The sequence below is a fragment of the Ylistrum balloti genome, unplaced genomic scaffold, assembly GCF_031769215.1.
Source record: "Ylistrum balloti isolate Yb309-2 unplaced genomic scaffold, AGI_CSIRO_Ybal_v1 Utg371294, whole genome shotgun sequence".
Classification (NCBI taxonomy): Eukaryota; Metazoa; Mollusca; class Bivalvia; order Pectinida; family Pectinidae; genus Ylistrum; species Ylistrum balloti.
This window is the reverse complement of record NW_026782694.1, coordinates 217,764-242,369: the sequence shown is the minus strand read 5'-3', so window position 1 is coordinate 242,369 and position 24,606 is coordinate 217,764. Positions and strand designations below refer to the sequence as shown.

The 24,606-nt window shown below is 33.5% G+C and overlaps 1 protein-coding gene across 2 annotated transcripts; it reads left to right on the top strand.

Annotated features, from left to right (window-relative positions):
• Positions 1 to 3,673: 3,673 nt before the first annotated feature.
• LOC132561880 (peptide methionine sulfoxide reductase MsrB-like) lies at positions 3,674 to 23,899 on the top strand. 2 transcript variants are annotated; one of them, XM_060226588.1, is made up of 4 exons: positions 3,674 to 3,750; positions 16,010 to 16,291; positions 18,750 to 18,922; positions 22,610 to 23,899. In XM_060226588.1, exons 2-4 carry the CDS (start codon positions 16,068 to 16,070, stop codon positions 22,747 to 22,749), a joined length of 537 nt encoding a protein of 178 aa, XP_060082571.1. In that variant the 5' UTR covers positions 3,674 to 3,750; positions 16,010 to 16,067; the 3' UTR covers positions 22,750 to 23,899. The 2 variants fall into 2 exon arrangements, with proteins under 2 accessions (XP_060082571.1, XP_060082570.1); XM_060226587.1 differs by lacking the exon at positions 22,610 to 23,899 and adding an exon at positions 20,874 to 21,199.
• Positions 23,900 to 24,606: the final 707 nt, after the last annotated feature.

The window sequence follows — 24,606 nt, the reverse complement described above, 5'->3', positions numbered from 1 at the left end:
ACCAAATCATCCCTACTATTTAATATAACACCAGCATGTACTTGTTCTTCCCAAGATATGTTAACTTTGGACATGGAATCTGATCTAAATGTCCATTGGACTTCAGATTTCTTGTTAAAAGCGCTTTCTGAATAGGAATTTTGACAAAGAATGTTATCTTTCTGCGCAAACATTTCAAGTAAATATCACGTGAAAGTCTGCCATCTTTCTTCGTTATTTGCTTCGTATGATAAGATACTGTATGTTGTGTAAATCGAAAGAACTTGGTCTATATTGTCAATGCATAGTGGTAAATAATACTAAATTGCCACGATAGCCGTAACTCAAAGACGATGTGAAGCAAAATTCAGAAAGCAGATGAACGCCAAAACGAAAGGGATGATATTCCAGAACGAGTTTAATATTTTCAGGCGTAAATTCATACTTTGCTAAAATTGAAATTAGCCAGTCCATCTGTTGTTTAGGAGGTCAAACAATGACAATTGAGGTAGAAAAACAACTGTTTACAATAAATGTTGCTTGAATCATAGTTATAAAAGAAGTTGCAGCAATAGGAGCATTTCGGCATATTCCGTCAACTCTCGGTTTGACTCCGGGTCTCGACGGATCTTTATATTTTTTTCTCGTGCCATATAACAAGTATTGCATTTACAATTACGCATAGAATAAAAACTCACATTAGTTTGAATAGGAAATACCTGTATTGTTCAAATCCTACATAATTTTCCGTCAGTGAAATTCTTTGTTAATGGTACAACAATCTCAACGTTCAATGCGTTTCAAAATCAACATAGTTTAATTTGTTATCAAAAGATTATAAGGAAGAGAGCGATCGAACCAAATGAACCAAAGAACATAAAAACAAAAAAAAAATAATAATTCTAATTTTAATTGAACGCATAAAATAAAAATTGTTTACTTTGTCAAACTTGCACTTAGGGCGTACTAATTGTTGTTTTTATCCGTACAACACACGACAATTTACAATATTTGCATTAGATATCCATTAGGCCTGTGTCATGGTTCGAATTCTCCATGAGTAAATATTTAGCTATATCTATCTATTCACAATAGCATTTCCAAAGCATATCAATCTAAAACAGCTGTTTACGCACAAAAATTGTGTCTCTATTTTGTTCTGAAAAGGCTGTAAGAGCCTTTTGTTCTCGATATAATTTTCTGAATCTCAAAAAATGTTCTTGAGTGTAATTATTTAGTGAATAAACGACTAAAAGTAACTGTAAACTGTCACTTGCATGATGTACGAATAGAGAATTATCAAAGCCAGCTGTTTTAATATCTCAGAACATTTTTTTTCATCTTATAACACAACCAGTAGGAGATTAGTGTGACGTTTCGATGACTACGCGGTCACCTTCATCTTATAACACAGCCAGTAGAAGATTAGAGTGTGACGTTTTGATGACTACGCAGTCACCGTCATCAGACACATGGTTATTTTTGGTCTATGATTTGTTTACCATCTCATCACAATATTTTTAACCACAGTTTACACAGGATTATAATACAGTTGGAAAAAACTTGGCCGGTTCCATATCACCTCGCACACTGTGTATGTCGGTGCTAGTGCGCTACACACTGGTCATTTGTCTGATGAAGTTGACCTTGTAGTAATCGAAACGTCACACTGAAACTTCTATTCTACAGCTGTGGTAAGTGATGATGTGGGATATTCCGTTTTACCAGTTCCATGAACTTTAACCCCATTTAAAAAATATTCCCTTCAACTGTTACAGAAGTCAGAATTTGTTTTAATGCCTCCTCCCGGATTCGAACCCGGTACCCTTAGTTTACTAGTCTTACGTTCAAGGAAAGAACTCGTTCTCGAGTTTTCCAGTGTTTAAAGCAATGTCTGTGTGACACGTTAAATAAATACATCTAATTGATATAGATAATGGAATATGTTTCACAACATTTACTGTTTCATGATAGTAAATGAAAATTGATGTTACATCACAAGATAGAAAATATTATTTTATGTAGATATGTTCCAGTTTAAGAAAAATAAATATCTAACAATACAAATGTCACAATCCTCGATCACATGACTATACTGTCCTGTCCAGTATGATTTTCAAACCCAGATTAGATAAAACAATATCAAAATCAAAATAAACAACTACTCGAAAACTCAAGGAATAGTTCCTAAATGAAAACAAGTTTAATGTACCCAACTAACGAACATAAAAAATGCACCCGACGTCATTTCGCACAAGTAGATAGAAATTAAATCATTACTGGACGACCACATCACTTTCCAATATATTTTTCAGCACGTAACCGGCATCCCCCCCTTTCCCCCCGCCCTTTCTACAACACCACCCCCCCCCCCCCTTCCTCTTCATCTTCCCCTTCCCTTCCAGCCCAAATGACCATATTTTTTAATCATCACACATGATCTACAGCGCTTTACGACATTACTTGTATCCCGAATCAGACTTTGACAATGTTGCCATTATTAACATTACCCGTGAGTCCGTCAAGTTCTTTACTTCTACTACCTACCTATACTGAAATTGATTCATCATCAACGTCTTTTAGTCTTCATTCAATCACTGTATACTCAACTATAGATTTTTTGTTAATAATCATCGCAAGTTACCTTTTCAATCAGTCTCAAAACTGGGCATATATCAGAAAGCATAAAAAACTAGTAATAAAAATTTGGGCAGAGAATTTTCGAAATCAAAGCCAATAACTTGTAAGATTCTATTTCTTTGTGCGATATGTAGCTGGGTCTGTTGAATGCTTGTTAGTTTGTCTGTTGATTCCGTTGTTGTATACACAACTTGAGAACGTGATATTACTTACTTGCATTTATTAAAATTTACATATACATTGTACATGGCATGTGTCGTCGATAAATCAGAGGACGCTTACTCTTCCGGAACACATGGTCTTATTGTCCTTGTACTTTTTCAGCAGTTTCCGAGTAAATATTACTTTTGTTCATATTTTGCCCCAATTTTTTTCTAATTTGAGCTTAAATTATGATTATATTTACATGGTGGTATTTTCTTGTTAGCTTGTGTTCACTTAGAAAGTCATTTTTTTCGATTTTGTCCGAAACTGAATATCAGATATTAGGGACCAATGAAAACGAACAGATACACGAACGGAAAGCAAGAGGTGGACTTTATTTTATTGACGTTGCAGTCCTAAATTTGATCTTGTACATCTACGGACATTCACGGTTGGAAATCTATATACATGAAAGAGATTGGTCTCTATAGTTCTCACCAAGAAATAGTATTAAAAGTACAGTGTAGTTGTATTTGCTGGGTGTCGTTTAAGTACAAAATTTACCTAAATGATCACGAATTCATTCATTGATATCACTAATTCGAGTTAACGATATCATTAATTGAATTATTGATATTTTTCATAAGAATTAAATGATATATTTTAATGCCAAGAATTTAAATTGCAATATAAAATATTCGAATCAGTGATACAATTAAATGATTGAAGTCAATAATTCAATTTAATAGTATCAATAAATATTTAATGACATTGATAAATATTTAATTATATCACCAGGGACGTATAATACAGAATCACTAATGCTAATTATTCGAATTATTGGCAGATGCTACATGTTTCCCCTAGAGGGCCTCTTCACCGGATGCGGAAATGCTACATTGCAATATTCCAAAAATGGCGACTGGGTGCTTCCAGAAACTTATCACATAGAGATCTATTTTGCTGTTTAGGAGCAGTTACGTTCAGGTAATTATGAAACTAAGCTCTGTGTGCTTGACCTTTTTTGATCGTATCCAATACGTCATACAAACCAATTACTGTTTAAAGATGCACGACTCTCCGTGTTGTGTTGTTTATCTCTTTTTTGACAGGTCGCGAGACCGGATCACCGCAGTTAATCGGTCGTATTCGATTACATACATGTTAGGGTGTAGATTTCTGTCTCGGGGTTACAGTCTGTAAAAAGTGACGTGGGTTCCTATTGGTATAGTATTAGTTGATATGAAGTCCTGTTTTCAGTGACATATGTAATCTTTTTACAAATAGTACTGAATTCGTCACAAAATGTTGACGTATTTCTGAACTGTGTCACCAGTTTTGACGGATTTGTATTTGGTCTTATTTCGTTGTAAATTAGCATCATTGAGGAGTCCTTGAAGGACGAAACCGCTTTATGATGCAGTTTACCGGATTGAATGCTTCTGACTCTAAACTTGTTTTAAAAGGTGTTGTTTACTTGTGTGTCTTTTGTACAATCATTGTGTATGATTAATAACTGGAGTGTCATGTTAATAGTTGTTCAATGAATCGACAGCAGTGATTTTGTAGGTGAAGATTGATCTCATGTCTGCCAGCTGATTTTGAGGAGAATATTTACTCAAGGAATGTGTTAAAGGAGATACATGTGAATTATTCTGCTGATATCAGCAGTTACATCACATATATAAAGTGATGATATTATCTTCTCACTGATCTATTAAAGCATGACATAATCCACATACTTCATTATTATAAAGCACAATGTTACATAAAAAAATCATATTTCCTAAGCGATCCATGGAAAGCAACAATTATGAGACATCTATGTACATATATGCTGGATATAAATATTTGAAAAATGTATTTGTTTATTTTGAGTCTGATAGTCCTAAACCAAAAATGAACTAAAAACTTTCCTATCCATGCCTTATCTTTTCTACATGTATCTTTTAATTACTGTCAATTGAAACTTATATATGTGTATAGATAATTTTCCTTCTCGCCTTATTTGCTGTGGGCACCAGCAAATTAATTGAATGTTACACATTTTGTCATTTGAAGTTTTCTGCATATTTTTCTTTTAGCATACCTAATGTCTTTAAACAGCAATCTTTGTGAAACTGGTGGCTTATAGAATGTAACTTTGATTGTGGTTGGTTCAGAGATTAAAAATTTAAAAGCAAGTCAAAAAAAGTGATGAGATGTGGGAATAGATTGTGTCAGTGCAGTGTGTTGATACAGTGGCATGGCTATTGTTTTTGACACTTGTACAGCATGCTTTTTATCATTCCAGAGATACAAAGTCTAATTCTGTCAGAAACTTGCATGGAATGTGTTTTATTTTTAACATAGAACTACAACAGTAAACATTTCTCAGGTTAGGGTATAGGGTTGAGTCTTGGTTTTGGGAAGTATAATGTGGAAACCAAGAGGGAAGGTTGTTGCTTATAAATGTATTTAAGTGTAAAGGATGATACGGGTTTTCCAGGATGAAGTGAAGGCCATAATATAAATATGCCAGAAAACTTTGGGGGGGGGGGGGGGGGGGGGGGGGGAGGTGTTGTGTGTGGACACATGTACATGAACTCATGAATCAAATGTACCAAATATTTCATACATTATAACAATGAAATATATACATTGTACATCATGCATTTTGTACCTCCAACTACAATATCTGATAAATCACAGCTGTAAATGATGAAGATTTGTTTTTCAGATGAAATATACTATTTCAACATAGAATAAGACTAGTAACTTGTTATCAAGGTTTAATTTGGAACAAATCAGAATGCTCAGGGTTCAGATAACATATTTTACAGCCACCTCTGGTTATAAACAATAGATTGAGTTAAAGGAGGGGCGGCAAGGAGAGAGAAAATAAACTAGAGTGTGCTGACTGTCGGTATCAGACACTTGTGGTGCTCTTGATCATTGGGTAATATTGTAATCAGGTTAGAATCTCTGTCTGCTGTTTAGAAGACCTAGAGTTGAGTCTTCTTCAGCTATAGCTTGCCTTCCAGATGTACATGTTTCCAGGGTTCAACAGCAGAAAAAAAAATCTGACTGTTAATGTCATATTTCACTTAATATCACATAATGACATTAAGCAGAATAAACTTCACTATATAAAAATTTTTGTCTTTACAAAGAAAATTATTAGTTGTAACCTCTCTTCTAGCATGCTGTGTAAAAAGTCACCATACTCATAGTATCAGTACTTTATAATTCCAATTTTAAGTATTTACCTTCCTGGCAGAAGTAAATACACAGGTTTGTCTGTGTTTACATATCAGCCCTACAGGTCCTTGATGATTGACAGTATCAACCTTGATAAGCTGTGTAATGGAATATTTAAGGCCAGGGTTATCAACAATACTTAGCTGATGGAGATTAATAAACATTTGAATCAGATTTGTTAGGTCTTGTTAGTTTATAAACCATAAAAAAAATCATGTTAACTTTTATTGTAGTTTTCATTTACCTACATACATCATGTAAATTATTCTGTAAGCACATAGTGATTTCTTTTTGTAATTTCTAGTACAGAATTAAACATTTTGTTTCAAACACTTCAAAAATTTCACAAGAGCAGTTTTTATTTTAATTCATTTCAAGTTGACTAGGCACTTGTAAAAATATAACTTATCTGGTAACAGTGTCTAATTTATATCACTTTTAACTTAAATAACTTACTGTCAGTTCTGGATAGCTTTATCAAATAAGGTTACACTGTATTAGATCTTTAAGAAGGTTGAATTGGTAGGATATGAATCTTTGTATAGATTTACATTATCTACCTACATTGTTCTATGTCATTAAACTACACAGTAAATAGCCAGAAATTAAAACAGTGAAAACAGAAAGACTACTGTACAGAATGTTTATCATTTAAGTAGCGGAAGTTTATATTCAATTTATGGTAACATTCTGAAAAAAAAAGAAGAAAAATATAGAAAAATACTGTTTCTTATTGAAATCAGAGACGTATATGTTGAAACTGAAGAAATGTTGGGCGTTGACCTCTTGAATGTAACTGTTTTTGTGTTTTTTGTGAATGAGTGACATAAATTTGTTATTAAAATAGGTACAGCATGAGTTTCTTAGATCAAAGCCTCAGAATGTAAACATCTGAATGAGAAAACCATATCCATAGGTTACACTGGGGAGTTCAGAGTTGTATAGCATTGCGAAATCATCAGGAGGCCCCACATAGGGAACCCTTATTGCTCAAAAATACAATCCACAACCATTAGGGGCTCCCCATAGGGAATTCATAATATTTTTACTGTTTGTTTTAACAAACTGGGTTACAGAGCTGGGGTTAGTGTCACAAACAAGTGCTTTCATTACAGCTGATAAAATTTTGACCTCACCTAGGATAAGATGAAATGTCGTAATTATTTTTTTCTTAGTATGCAACAAACGTAATTATAAAAATTCACACCTTTAATTTGTATTTGAATATTTATAAGATTCTTTATTATCCTCAAGTCTCCATTGTCACAACTAGTACATCATCAAACATTTTATGATTAATGGATTTTCTACTTGATGAATATTCATGAAGTGAAATGCTGATAAAAGCTGATTTTGATAGCTGATGAATATAAGAAAGCACCATAGTTTTAGTACATGGACAACTACGTTGCTGTACAATTACCCAGGGATATCAGTTTCTAGTAAGTTTTTATGTCATTTGTGCTATACATATAATGATGAATATTTACATACAGTATAATATTAAATAAACTAGAAAAAAAGCAACCTATCTACAGATACTACATATATTTACATACAGTTTCATAGGCTTTAGTTGTTTACACATCACTTTTCTGGGTGGCTGGTTTTCACTTGTTTATGATCATTCAAATTTTGTTGATTTATTTTATAATGTCATGAAACATTTTGTTTATGTGCTGGGTTTTCTTGCCCTCTGAATATAGCCAGGGTGATTTTCAGGTTGAGTCTTAGATCCTTGTAGGACCTGGTTATAACCTCACTTAACAACATACAGGAGGCCCATCGTAAAGCAATAAGGGTATTAATAAGTAAAGTGTCTTGCCCAAGGACACAAGTATGTCCACACAGCCAGATCGTTTTCTCAGCTTGGGACCTTGGAGGTTATTTAGGCTTACATTGTAACCAACTGCTTGACCTGTCACAGGTCATTTCATATATCAAATGAACAATAGAAGAAAAATAACGACAGTGTCCTTTTTTCATTAATTAGACATTACTGTAAAGTTGGCAGCATCGACCACATGTCAGTGAAGTTCTTGTCAGTTATGTATTGTTTGTACAAGTGTGTGTTTCATGGTCTCATTGTTGTATTTGTGTCTTGTACATGTATTTTTCTGCTATTGTTTTAATGTAAAATGTGGAAATATCATATGTAAAAGGTTTTAGTTGATGGGTAGAATGTTTTACACATATACACATGTTCTCCTTATAAGGAATAATGATTAATTGTATTCAATTTAAATATTAAGATTTTTAATTAGCTATGCATGTGTGTAACTCTAACTTCTCTAATTATTTAATGTTATTGTATGTATGTGATTGAAGAATGAATGGTGGAATAGAAAAAAGTTAAGGTGATGAAATAGAAATGAACAAACAAAGTAAGTTAAACCTGTGAGATGCTCCAAATATATGAGCAGAATGAACCAAGGATCCAAACCTTGCCATCCCTCGAAATCATTTGCTGGGAAATATAAAAATAATTTGAAACCTAAAAAAAATTTCTTATTTTAAATTAATTAACAAATTAACTACAATATGAAGCTCTACATTGTAACCAGTCAAGATATGACATAAATTGGAATCGTTTGTTGATGGTCTTGAAACAAACCAGTTCTTAATGCTTGGGGAAAAATATCAATGTTTTAGAAGTACACAATGTATATGTATCCATTAAGACTTTATTAAAGAGATGAGGATGAATTAGACTGGGTTGAGTAGAGTTGGCTTTGATGTATAAATTCTAATACTTCTACAAACAAAATATGCAGACAAAATTATGTACACATACTTTATGAAATTCTGAAATTTTGTCCGTGATGTGATCAGTAAATTTTGAAATGAGACACTGAAAGTCAATTGAGAGCTATGAAAAGAACCCATAGTAGACTGCCAGATGTTAATTTGTAAAAAAAAAAAAAAAAAATACACTTCTAAGATGTAGAGTCAGAAAGTTGAAACAGTATATAACTTAAACGCCAAAAACAAGCATGTAAGTATTTCTCACCAAATGTTTTTAATCTTTCTGCATAATTGATTAATTTTATTCATGCATAAAAAAAAAGATAAAAAAATTTAAAAATGTAGATTTACATATACTATAAATTGTCTGTGGTTAATTTAACACAAGACGTTTTGAATTTATCTTCATCATTTACATGGTATCAGCAGCGAGCATAAGGTGCTTGCATCATCAGAGATATATCGGGGAAATTAAATTAAAGCCACACATGTTTAGCTAAAAAGTCCTGTAATGTTTGTAATTCTATTTGATAACATCCCACAATTACGTACATTTTGCACGTAGGTGGAATTCGCAAACACTATCATCATTTGTTCCACTGACGTAGTAAACAAACAAAAAAGTTCTCGTTAAGTTTCGGACTCCGTGTTTTCTTGTCATTAATGGTGGAAGGTTAACTGCTCCTATTCCGTCTGTTTGAATATATAACTGACTGAGTCATGTTGTCTGCACTAGGGCCAGTGTATTAAATGGCTTAAGGCTGTTGTGAAGCCTACAGTGTAGGTTTTTTCACTATATCATACTTTTAACTTTGTGAACCAGGATATGGTTGTTGAGATTTACATCTATATTGGTTTATATGTTGACATTACAGGTAAGCATGCATACACATACTTACTTATATGAAATCTAATCTTACAAGTTGGGGCTAGAATTTAAAGAATGGTAGTCATATTTATTTATATTATTCTACAAATACATTTGTTAATATTAGGTTTCTTGTCACTTCCTGGTATTAATACCTATTCACATCTCTATTTTTTTTACTTCCAATATTGATGAAATTATATGTCCTGTTTGACAATCTTTCAACGCATATGACAACAAGTATTAAGGGATATCACAGTAAAAAACATGTATTCTTTTATTGGTTGAGTGTATTTTATAACTTTCTGTTATGTTTCTGTGCAATTTCGATTTTCACACTCGATTTCCAATGTCCAGCTTGACCACTTCTTTGGTTCGGGAATACCCTTTCAAATATTGTAGCGCTGATAATATCATGCGATAGCTTTGAAAACGAGGCTGTCATATTGTAAACATGAACACATGAAGGCGGGGCAGAAAGGACAGCAACAGTAGTGACACAGTAGAATCCCTCTATTTCATCACTGGATTTTGCAATGGGTGTGGCAAATGTTGATAAATTTAAGTCAGTTAAGAATTAGTGAACATTAATTGCCAACCGAATTCAGGACGGAAGCTATTTTTGTTTACAGGCGAATGTGTTTTGTGGGCATGCTTTATCATATACGACGCAAACAATTATGTATCCAGACTGTTGATCAACACGGATAAGGAACTCCTTCTGGAATTGTTAATCAACCTTATGTGCATAATTTCTGTGAAAACCAACTGTCATTGTTCATCAAGTGATACACTTGATGAATATATATATATGCAATGATTAAGAGAAAATTGTTTTACCGTAATGTCGCTTTAATTTGCTGTGGAAAAAAAATCGACATTTTGTCATAAGGAAATAACGTCAATAATAAAAAAATAGAATATATACCGAACCAATGATAATCATATTAAAATTGGTTGTAAATAAGGACTCATGAATATTCAAATTGTTGATTAATTAAAAGTACTAAGTAATTAGTATACCTGTACCTTGGAAGAATCTGAAAGGATGAAATTATAAAAATTTAACTTAAATAATGTCGCAGTCAAAGAATGTATTTTTTCGATAAATTTTCATTTCGTATTTTCCCCCTGGAATCAACAGACAGGTGCAACATACTTATGGTTTATTAAATAAATGTTGATTTTTAAAGATTTTACGAGAGACACACAAGTGAAAAGCACCTTTCAATACAAATTTTGAATTAAAATTCAAATTACATTAAAGCAAAATGATGAATTAAAACATTGTCAATCATACAGCTGTTTTTCGTCCATTTTACCCAGACTTGTCAATGACACTTCTTAATTAAGGGCTATATTTTGAAAATTTAGAAGCAACATTTAGAAAAAACCTAAATTGATCACAAGAAATGTCAGAAGATAAATGGAGATGATTATATATCTGTCAATTTCTTAAGAACGTCAATCACATGTGTATATTCTGAACCATGTAACTATTTGACAGAATTAAAACTTGGTTGGGTGAAACCATGGCACTGACAGCTGTCTATTGATTCAAAATATTTGTTCTTTGATTGAACTTGGAATGTTATTTCATTTTGATACCATGTAGCGACATTACAATTGTATGTAGATTATGTAAAGTTACTTAAACAGCTGATCCTATCATATCAATAGATTTTCATTGCACATCGACTCCAACAAATTTTACATTCATGCCAGCCATTTGTCACATTAAAACTAGACAAGTGACCATTCAAGCTGGTAAACAAGGAAATTAAAATATTTAGAATCCATTGTATTCATAGTGGACAATGGTCAGTCTAACACTAGTCATCAAATTTTATGGGGCAGTGATATGTATATATAAATGTGTAATAGAGGAAGTTGTAATAGGACTCTTGTCAACCTCTGAATACCAGGGACATATGTGATTGTAACTTGTGTGGTCACAGTCTGTAGTAGATATACACTCCGAGAAGGTCCTATAAGGAATACAGTTGTGAGAAATTTATACATCTTCTTGGCTGGACTTTTGGACATTATCTACAGGTATGGTTTAATCAATTAGTAATGTAAGGTATGGTCTAGTCAATTAGTAATCTACAGGTATGGTCAAGTAATCTACAGGTATGGTCTAGTAATCTACAGGTATGGTCTAGTCAATTAGTAATCTACAGGTATGGTCAAGTAATCTACAGGTATGGTCAAGTAATCTAAAGGTATGGTCTAGTAATATACAGGTATGGTCTACAGGTATGGTTTAGTCAATTAGTTATCTACAGGTATGGTTTAGTAATCTACAGGTATGGTCTAGTAATCTACAGGTATGGTCTAGTCAATTAGTAATCTACAGGTATGGTCAAGTAATCTACAGGTATGGTCAAGTAATCTAAAGGTATGGTCTAGTAATATACAGGTATGGTCTACAGGTATGGTTTAGTCAATTAGTTATCTACAGGTATGGTCTAGTAATCTACAGGTATGGTCTACAGGTATAGTCTAGTTGAATCTACAGGTATGGTCTAGTCAATAAGTAATCTACAGGTATGGTCTAGTTGAATCTGCAGGCATGGTCTAGTAATCTACAGGTATGGTATAGTAATCCTCAGGTATGGTCAAATAATCTGCAGGTATGTTCTAGTTGAATCTATAGGTATGGTTTAGTCAATTAGTTATCTACAGGTATGGTTTAGTCAATTAGTTATCTACAGGTATGGTCTAGTAATCTACAGGTATGGTCTAGTCAATTAGTTATCTACAGGTATGGTTTAGTCAATTAGTTATCTACAGGTATGGTTTAGTCAATTAGTTATCTACAGGTATGGTTTAGTCAATTAGTTATCTACAGGTATGGTCTAGTAATCTACAGGTTTATCTTAACATATGGCAGTCAAAGTCTCTACTTTTATTTACCAGAACAGATGTTATAGTATCACCACAGGAAACTAGTGTTTGTCATGCTTGTAACGATCAATGGATACCCCCTAGGGCTCAGACTTGTTTCAAGTACATTTATGAAATATTACTGTTGTCAAAAACCAATATCATATTCCCTAAAAATGGAAAAAATGTAACCTGATCTGAAAATGTTTTGACACTTTGAAGTATGTCTGGTTTACAGATTTTGAGAAACATAGAATTTGCTTTGTATATTTTGTAACCCAAGTAAATACTAGCCACACTATACCACTCGGCTAGAGCGAACTTCCCTTTAGCTTGATCTGTTCAGTGTCAGCTTCTACTTCGAATACTTGCGGAGACATTGAAATAGATATTTATCTCTCTTACAATGGTGCTCAATGTGGTTCTTCAGAAATAATACTTAGCATTGTCCCACAGACATCGCTGTTACCCCTGGAAACTCAGGGACAAGTTACTTCCTGGAGTGGGTGTATGTAACCCTTGGTAAATACTAGCCATAATACACTGCTTGGCTGGAGAGAACTTCTCTTTAGCTCGATCTGTTGATTGTCAGACTAGTAAGCCAGAGGTCCTGGGTTCAAATCCTAGAAGAGGCATTGAAATAAATATTAATCACTGTTTCAATATTTTCAAAAAATTCATAAATAATATCAATTAACATTCTAAAAAGAAGAAAATTAATTGAAATATACAGAAATATTTTATTAATCTGACAATGCTTCAACACAATATCCTAAGATTATAGAATCAGGCCAGGGTTGTATCTGTCCAGAGCATGACTTAGTCACCTCTAATATATTTTCACAAATTTTGAAATTGATTTTTTGATGTCCTTGTTTTCTCATGGTCGGGAGTGGAGGGGTAGTTTTACCCAGGATTGCGTGTCTTTCATTTCAGTTAATTTAATCTTCAAGGGATACAGATATTAAACTAATTTGGTACATATATATGTAGTTGTGTAATGATATGGTTATAATCCATTACTTTGTTTCCAGACTTACTGGTAATTTTTGTTTTTGAACCTTAATGGTTTAATTAAAATTTTACCAAAATCGGTAAGACCATTATTGGAGAGCTATTTCAAAACTCCAGTGGGAATTTATAAAGAAAAATTGTATTAAGCCAAAACTTCTGTTTTATTTCTTGAGTACATTTCTTAATTCATCTCTTATGATTTTGATAATTATCTGCAGATAAGATAATTATCTGAATTCAGTTCCAAACTACCAGGTAAATAATGAAGAATGTGTTAGGTGCTGTAAATGGTTTAAACATTATTTGTCATAGACATCTATGATATTGGTGTGATTTGTAGATATTCTGTTTAGAGCAATGGTGATTTGACAATATTTTTAAAAACATGTTCAAATAGATTCTCTTTGTCAGCGATAGATCAAGTATACGTAGAAGATCATAGGAATGATTGTTGCCATGAAACACAGTTTATGTCCCAATTAACTTCCATTTCACGGTCAATTTGTTTTCATGGTCAGCGAATTTCATTGAAAGGTCTTCAGTTCCAGATTGAACTCCAATTTTAATGTAAGGTAGTTGGACTATTGACCTTTTATGGTCAGACAATGGCCGTCACTAGTCTAGTTTAGTGTATGAATGGCTAATTGCTGAACTTTTCTACCACAAACTTTCTGATATATGTTTCAACATGACGTGAATGTTTAGGTTAACAAAGTTATGTGTTAAAAAGGTAAGCAAGCTTTTAATAACATATATATTGGTTCTTATTGAAACTGCAAAGGATATCTAAATGTCTTTATACTTAGAATTGGGGAATTCCTTGTAAAGCTTTGTTTTAAATTGAAACTGAATGTAGTTTAGGATAGCAGTGAAATTGATAATTAGGCAAAGAACTAGTATTTATCACCCAGAAAATTGTGTGTACTTAATGTTAAATTTGATACAAAGGCATAAAAATTTAATATTCTAATGCCTGGGGTAACAACTTAGTCTACATATGAACAAAAGAAGGCACTGATGATTACAATCTATATCTGTTTCAATGTGACCATATTTTGTATGATCATAAATGAAGCACATCTTATACAATGTCAGTTAAATGTCTACGTAGGTAACCTTGTGAGGTGAAGATTTGAAGTGCATGGTTTTAACGTCTTCTATCTGTGGTAGTTTGTGTTTTTAAGTCTCATGGTGACCTATTGTGGTCGACTACGACGTCAGTTAAATGCCAGTCCACGTAGGTAACCTTGAGAGGTGAAGATCTGAAGTGCATGGTTTTAACGTTTTCTATCTGTGGTAGTTTGTGTTTCAAAGTCTCATGGTGACCTATTGTGGTCGACTACGATGTCATGCATCCATAAACAATTTAACATTTTTTTAACAAAATAAAACCCTGAACCGATTTGAATTAAACTTTGCAGAAACCTTCACTGACCTAAGATGAACCAAAATAGTAAATTATGCAGTCCCCACCCCACAACGGGCTAAGGGCTGGGCCAAAAGAGGTCAAATTGACTTAGATTTCACAAAATCTTCTTCTTAACACCCAGATACAGTAGAATCAAATACTCTTCATGGATGGAAGCATCTTAAGGTGCTTTACCACAATTGTTAATTTCATGGTCTCAGGGTCTCACATTTCCCCGTGGAGAGGGGGTAATGTTTACTATAGTTTTTATAGGAAAAATAAATTTTTGAGCATGATTTATTAGATTTCCATCGGAAATATTTCAAACTTAGTTATAATTATGAGCAAAGGATGACGACTAGATAGCATGCATATATTGATCCTGACTGACCCCCAGTGGCCGATAAGTGGGGTCAAAAGGGGTCAAATTGACTTCGATTTCAAAAATCTTCTTCTCAACACCAAGGTTTGGTAGAATCAAATGCTGTGTATGGATGGAAGCATCTTCAGGTGCTTTAATTACCAAAATGGGTCTTATATTTTCTTCTGGGGATAATGTTAAGTTTATTGTAATTAAAAAAAAAAATAGGGTTTTTGAGCATAATGTTGTTTATTTCCCACTGAAAAAAAAACTTTGTAAGCATTATTAGGATAGGATGACAGTTTTGATGGTATGCATGTTTTGACACTGGCTTACTATCATCAATGTCACAATTTCTATCTCATGACACTTGAAAGCTACTTACCCTTTAACCTTTATAATCGAATATTGCTTATCTCAGGTGACTGTCAAGACTGCTAGATCTCTTGTTGAAAATTTGGGCATCTTATTGCAGTAAAGTAAGAAGTGGAAAGCTAATTAAGTGACATATACATCCTATCTGTATATATATTTATGTGTAACCAGCAGTAAATCTGACTCCTTGTACAGTTGTATGACATGTCCAACAGGTGTCGTTTTAGACAGGTTAAGCTGTACATGGCACAATCATGATTTATTGTTCAATGAAATTTTCAGTAGGATTAATAAGTAGTTCTCTGATGAAGTTAGATTTAGGAAGTTGTTATTTTTCTTATTGCAGGTAAAGAAAATTGGTTTGAGCTCTGCGCACTGTAGTGGCAGGGACGTGACGGAAGTACATGACTATTGCGGGTCTGCGTGCGGCTGGTCTGTGTATCGTCTGGATGAACATCATACACCTAGTTACCTCACAGCGTGAAGCCTCACCCACCCTCAAGCGCCTTCAGGAAGAATGCTCACCACCCGGGAGCTCAAAATGTCCCATCACAGTTTCCAAAAGCGAGCTCAAGGAGAGGCTGACTCCCACGCAATACCGCGTCACTCAGCAACGAGGGACAGAAAGGTACTATGCTTGTCAATAAATTTGTTAACATTTCGTTTTGGGATGAAAACTTTCCTAAACATCAAGGTCTTTTATCACTGACTTACATCATGATAATTAGGACCCCACACAAAAGTGCCCTATAGTAATCCTGGTGTCCATCCAGGCTTCTGTCCGTTCGTCAGCACTTTAGTTTCCAATGCGATAACTTGAGTTTCCTTGAGCTGATCAAGCTCAATCTTCATACAGTGCTTCCTTATTGAAAGTGATTGTACGGAATTGCTTTTCAGCTTCAAAGGTCAAAACTCAAGATCACTGTAACTATAAATAGAGAATCAGTATTCGTGTAAAAAACAGGGTGTGCTTTGGCTAATCTATCCCAAACTTCATACAAAATTTCCTTACTGAAAGTGTTTGCTTAGGATTGCTTTACAAGTTTGAAGGTCAAAGGTCAAGGTCACTGTTACTATGAATAGAAAAATCAGTTTCCCAACGATAACTCCAATGCTTTGCCCAATCAATCACAACCACCATACAATGTTTCTGAATAGCTTTTTAATATTGAAAGTCAAAAGTCAAGGTCACTGTGACTCTTGCTGACCTGTCAATGTTATAGTTTGTTTTTATCATTGTAAGACCTATCAAGAAAGTGACATATACATAAAGTTTATCAAATTTTCAGTGACTTTTACTTAGGAACCACAAACCCTGAAGCCAAATGGTTTTGGCATTGAGACTAACCTGGATTGGAAGAAAGTGTATTTTAAGATATATTAAGGTATTTTGAGGTCATCACTTTGAGAAGACTAGTTTACAGTTATAATGAACTCAAATTAATATTCATCTTTGCCTACCAAGGAATACAGTGCAGCACCTTCCTCTGGCTAATGAAAATTATTAATATTTGGCATATTTTTTCTGCCTATGTTATCACTTAGAGTCTGTATGCTAATTATTACACAGGAATCCCACTATTAGCTTAAGATGTAGGTCTGTAAATAAATTCAATAAGTCCATTGCACTTAAGATAAATACCGACAATTTTATTAGTTTTTGTTTGGTCTTATAAAATTCTCTACTTAATTTGTCATAGTTTTCATGGTGGTACATAGAGATTTTTCTAGGATAGATATATGTAATGTAAGTGAAAAACATAATATATCTAGATGTATTTTTTAGGTACAGTACGAAAAAATTTGTATGTACATGTAGGTCCAAATATATGTACAATCTTTCATCTTTTTAAGCATTCTGCTCCTTTTCCATGACAAAATAATTACTGTCAGTACTTCTCTGTAAGATTTTCCGATGAACTTTATAGACCTGTTTAGCTGCTTGTGGAATGAAGAGAAGTTAATACGTTTTCCACAGAATATCATCCTAGGCACTGTTCACGCTTGATCAATCATATAAAAAGGTTTAAATAAAAGATGAATCCCGCCCATTTCTGTTCTAGAGTCCACAATTTGTGATGAGATACACAGGCAATAAATACACAGTATGAATAAATAGACACGTCGAAACATTTATTTGATAAAAGCTGTGATGGAGGAAAATGTCGAAAAACAAAAATGGCCGATCTCAGCTGTTGTTGTTAAGTCATCCATGCCTTTTATCATGCTGGGAATTGTATGAAATAGATAATAAAATAAGAGTTGATTGTCTCATACATTTTCAGATCAAACTCTAAATTTTTGAGTCACATTCGTCATATTTCATTTACTGGTTAATGTAGATACGTGTACATGTGTATTTGCCTACATTCAGTTTTTGAAAGAATTAAATATCTACATGAACAGGATGTTGTGTTACATAGATATCAAAATTTTTCTATCATTAATAGGATTCCGAAACTGAAACATTCAGTCAAACAAAATGTTCAGTTTCTTCAGCAATACATTTACATCTGTATAGTGAAAGAGACTACCGGGTAAATAGTTTTGAACTTCTGTCTACATAGCACCGGGGTGACTAATTTTCTTTTTTCCGAACCTTCCGACTATTGATTAAATACATGCTGTAAGTTATGGTGAATTAAATGCTATGTTTTTATAATATCAATGGTCTACCATATATGCATGTCACAATTGAATTGTCTTAATCATGAAAAATAAGACAAGTGGTCACACTGCATGAAAATGTAAAAATTGATGATGTAGCCTTAATGGTTGTGAGTTCAGGTGATATTTTAAGATTTACAGTCGCCTTGTGAAAGGATGCCAACTCAAACCTACATGTATTTGTATCCCATGTAGGGGGTGGCACAATGGTAATGGCTTTTTACTTAGCCTTCTAGGATTCAGTTCACCTAACGTACGTGAAAAGGTAAACAGTTACTTGTATGGGTTTTGTGTAGGTAATACTGGATTCTACCCACAGCAGGACTTCCTTTGATAAGTTATAAGTTAAAATAACTTGTTTTGCAATTGTTGTTAAGGAAATTAATTAATAATAACACCCATTTTGTTTTGAATTACAGAGCATTCTCGGGGAAGTACTATAAACACAGTGATCAGGGGCTCTACCACTGTGTTGTATGTGGAAACCCCCTGTTTGACTCCGATACAAAGTTTGACTCCAAATCTGGGTGGCCTTCATTCTCTGATGTCTCCAAGAGTGACAGCGTAAAACTGATGACGGATATGTCACAGGGTAAATATATATAGTGTGCATCATCTAAAGCCTCACATTTAGTCTATGTCATCTGGGGACTCACACTTAGTCTATATCATCTGGGACCTCACACTTAGTCTATATCATCTAGGACCTCACACTTTCTTTAGTCTATATCATCTGGGGCCTCACACTTAGTCTATATCATCTGGGGCCTCACACTTAGTCTGTATCATCTGGGGCCTCACATTTAGTCAATATCATCTGGGGCCTCATACTTAGTCTGTATCATCTGGGGCCTCACATTTAGTCTATATCATCTGGGGCCTCGCACTTAGTCTATATCATCTGGAGCCTCACACTAGCCTGTATCACCTGGGGCCTCACACTTAGTCGATATGATCTGGAGCCTCACATTTAGTCTATATCATCTGGGGCTTCACACTTAGTCTATATCATCTGGAGCCTCACACTTAGTCTGTATCATCTGGGGCCTCACACTTAGTCTGTATCATCTGGAGCCTCACATTTAGTCTATATCATCTGGAGCCTTACACTTATTCTGTATCATCTGGAGCCTCACATTAGTCTATATCATCTGGAGCCTCACACTTAGTCTATATCATCTGGAGCCTCACATTAAGTCTATATCATCTGGAACCTCACCCTTAGTCTATATCATCTGGGGCTTCACATTTAGTCTATATCATCTGGAGCTTCACATTTAGTCTATATCATCTGGAGCCTCACACTTAGTCTACATCATCTGGAGCCTCACATTTAGTCTATATCATCTGAGACCTCACACTCAGTCTATATCATCTGGAGCCTCACACTTAGTCTATATCATCTGGGGCCTCACACTTAGTCTATATCATCTGGGACCTCACACTTAGTCTATATCATCTACAGTGTCACATTTAGTCTATATCATCTGGGGCCTGACACTTAGTGTAATAATCCCATCCCCATATATTACAGTTTCAACAGAAATTTGCACAGATATCATATCATTGTCCTGTAATAAGCTGTCCTCCCCACCCCTAATTCAACTCAGTGGTAATGTGTTGCCTCCCTTTGCTATGACAGGATAATAATACACAAAATTAAAGATGGTTTATAGCTACCAGTAGGAATGTCATAGTGTAGAGAACAGTACAATTACCATGTAAAATCTGAAGTAATATTTCTAGGCTTTGAAGGCCTCTGTTGTCAGTGATATATACGTTTAAAACTTGACACTCAAAAGTTTTTTAATTCATGATGATTATGATAGCCTGTTGAAATAAGACTATTGATTAAAGAGTTACCAAGAGGCCTGTTTTCAAATCCATCTGACTACTATCTTCAATAGATTAGGTAGAACTCCACATGGATTCAGTATGTCAATGGTAGGGTCCCTTTACTATCTTTGATAGAAGTGGTACCGGTCAGATTGATTGATGTAGAAATCTAAAGATCATTGAAAATGCCCCTATTGGGACAGTGCTAATTGGTCTCTGTAGATCTGTGAATGTATCCCTTTACTGTGTTTGATAGGTTAGGTACAGGTCTGATTGGTTTCTGTAGATCTGTGAAGGTGTTCCCTTTACTGTGTTTGATAGGTTAGGTACAGGTCTGATTGGTTTCTGTAGATCTGTGAATGTGTCCCTTTACTGTGTTTGATAGGTTAGGTACAGGTCTGATTGGTTTCTGTAGATCTGTGAAGGTGTTCCCTTTACTGTGTTTGATAGGTTAGGTACAGGTCTGATTGGTTTCTGTAGATCTGTGAATGTGTCCCTTTACTGTGTTTGATAGGTTAGGTACAGGTCTGATTGGTTTCTGTAGATCTGTGAAGGTGTTCCCTTTACTGTGTTTGATAGGTTAGGTACAGGTCTGATTGGTTTCTGTAGATCTGTGAATGTGTCCCTTTACTGTGTTTGATAGGTTAGGTACAGGTCTGATTGGTTTCTGTAGATCTGTAAAGGTGTCCCTTAATTGTGTTTGATAGGTATGGAACGAGTTGAAGTGACTTGTGCTAGGTGTGGTGCCCATCTCGGTCATGTGTTCAATGACGGACCAACAGAAACTGGCCTTCGTTACTGTATTAACTCTGCATCCCTTGACTTTACTCCAGCTCGCAAGTCTCCGAAGACTGAAGCCTATAAATCAGAGCTCTGATATGTGTCCTTAATTTTGATTTCAACTCGGATAACATAAATCTTTTTGTAAAATGATTTGAAAATTAATTGAAATCAATAGTGATTAAATTAAAGAAGAAATTAACAAAGAGCTCATTTGTTATTTTCAATTCAAATAAAACTTATTACAATGGAATCTTGCGTTGTTATTCATATCTGTCTGATAGATTAGCTTTATGGAGACTTTATATACAACTAACTATGTAACCTCATAGCAAAGGGAGATAAGTCAAAAATATTTACACATATATATGCTGTATTACCTTAATGTACCTATGTAACAGTATAGAGTTATAACTACATATAAAATATAGCTGGTACTTTTTACTTATTAGACATATTGGTGGGTAAACTGTATAAATTACATCTAAATTTTATAAAAGCTCACCACGTGTGGCAATTTGGCCTTTGTTTACATGTGTATGGTAGTGTAAGAAAAATGGTCTTGAAATAAAACACTTTTGAAAGGAGATGATAAATAAGTAAGACCAGCACATCAATCCGGGCCATCAAGAAAGAATAGTTTCACTTATAAGTTTGTTCCGCAATTGGTTTAAAATTGATAAAGTTGATATAATAATTGTTTGTCTTTTTCACAAGTTCATATAACAGCATCGCTTCACTTCCATCCATTGAAATATGTGTGGTTTATGAAAACAGTTTCTTTCCTTTTCTTGCAAATTAAATTGTCATATTTACTTCATAACAAAGTCTTGAACCACATTTCTAGTCCTCTCTGTTTTTGTCTTGTTTGAACACAAATCCTGAAACAACAAACATTTATATTTTAATATCAGACTTAGAAATTTATTTCTGCCTTACACCATGTACTTTTTACATACACAGTAATGTATTTTAGATCACAGATTATACATATAAACAAAAGGTTGACCAAAGGTTTTTACTTTAATAGTTATATGTAGGTCAACATAAGTTATATCTAGGTCAACATAAATGTATGTAGGTCAACATAAGTTATATATAGGTCAACGTGGGTTTTATGTAGGTCAACATAAGTTATATGTAGGTCAACAGAAGTTATATGTAAGTCAACAGAAGTTTTATGTAGATCAACATAAGTTATATGTAGGTCAACAGAAGTTTTATGTAGATCAACATATGTTATATGTAGGTAAACATAAATTATATATAATAATCATATATATAGAAAACATAGTTACATTCAATTTTGTATCCAGTTTATCAAATTTCATTTAGAAATTAATATTCCTCATCTGTGATTGTCCTTGCTTTGCCTTTCTATCACAGTAAATTTCAAATGGACATTGTCGATGATTGTTACAAAAGAATTAAGTAAAATCAAAATTTAGGTATTAGAAATTTGCTGTGTTTATAGTTGTGTCAACAAGAACATTGAAAATAATTTACAAATATTTTGAAATAAAGTGCAGACATGGTACAGATGTATGATGATGGTATATTGATTCTACGTATGGGAGAATACTTAGTACAGAAAGACAGGACTTAGACACTAATTTTCTTTAGAGCCTGGTATATGAATATATATATATTTTTTTAAACGCAGGTCAGCGAAGGATCGAGGCGATGTGTAGTAAGTGTGGTGCTCACCTCGGACATGTTTTTGATGACGGACCGAAACCCTCGTGTGTCCGGTACTGTGTCAACTCGGCCTCACTTGACTTCAAAAAACACACGACCGTTTGACAGCTGCTGGCAAGACACCAATAATCTCATGTGTTTCTTCGACTTCAGGGAATAGTGTTTCATTTGATTGCCCATCTCCAAATGGCATAGATTAATTGTGGGGGGAAAAAAACCAAATTTCAATATTTGTACATGTACTTGATTGAGGTAGTATATTTATGCTGAAGAATCTTATGAAGACTGTTATGCAATGTGTGTCCAAATATGAAAACAATATAGATAGAATAGATTTATCGCCCAAAGAAGTCACTGTGATTTAGCATAATTATTTGAATATGATACACTGCAGTGGTGAATACATATAACAAGGACCACTGGTGAATACCAAAATTGTTGTACACTTAGGAAATACTGTAACGACAATGTTTGTAGGTTTTATGAAGTAGTAAACATATTTTGTATAGTGAATTTATATTGCTTCACAATAATTTCACAATTTGGTGTCAAAATTTCGATATCCATTTTTAGACAAGTCAATTTATTTTTGCCATTAAAGAATGGGAATAGAAAAATTACACAATGCAAATCTTGCTCTTTAAAGATTTTCGATTTCTATCCTATGGTGCAATCTATCCTCTGGCAAATGATGTTTATTTTTTGGTGGGTTGTTTACAGGTAGATATGTGTAATTAATTAAACTATACCGATACATTAATGTGCCAATCTCCTGAAATTTGCTGAGACTTCAACTTGATTGTTGCAAAATGTTTCAGTTCAAAGTTTCGCTAAAATTATCTTAAGGACCTTAATACATTTTGTATAAATAGTAATGTTTATGAGAAAAGAAGACCTGTCTTTGAAGTTTACAACTACATGTAGTGAAGATTGCACTGTACTTAGAATATTCTTTTGAAATTTTTCAGGTGTGATATTATCAATATTTGAATTATTAAATGTGTGAAAATTATTGTGAGTGTACAAATACGGCTTTGAATTGTGTATAAAACTTTGGTATTGAATTATTAAAAAAATCTTAGAGTGTAAAAATTATGCAAATGTTCACAGTTACCAGTAAGTACTAGTAGAACAGTTGTGTAACACCTGAATGTTAGAACTTAGTCCTTTTAAACTATACCAATGTACTACGTTTATACTAGAAGTTTTTGCTGTAAAATCATGTATTTCTAGAAGCTCAATTTTGAAAAAAAATAATTTCTTGGATAAAAACAATTTTTTAAAATTTGACTTAAATTTACATGTACAAATTTTAATAGTTCATGTACAAATTAGATTTCAGATTCCTCTAAATTGTATATATATTGTACCTAGGAAATCAACAAAAATTAGTCCCCCACAAAAATGGATTATTCTACAGTAAATTGATAATGAAAATCTAAAAATCAATATGCATGATATATTTCTTGTTAATAACACTCTATTGAATCTAAAGTGGTTAGAGTTTTAATTTCACTTTTCTGAAAGTCAACATATATCTAAATATCTGTTAGAAAATTTTTATTTCCAATTTTGATTTTTGTTTCGGAATAGATATATGGGACGACAATTGTCATACTGCTGATAATATTGATGGTACATACAGATTCCTTTTGTATTTATGGAAAATCATAATTTCACATACTTTTTTGTGTACATGTACTGTAAAGTATCTGTAATCATGTAACTATTTTAGTACACATATTCAAACTTCATAAAATACATTGAGTGAAAAATGCATGAATTCTGATATATACATTTTCTCTTTCATTGAGAGTTAATGGAGCGTGATATTCTTTTTATTGGTAAAATTGTAAGTTTTTCAATACTACATGTTGATAAAATAATTAAGAGTAGAAGTTTCAAAAAGAATTTATCTCACAATTTAATCACTGAACATGTTGATAAACGTTTATAATTATA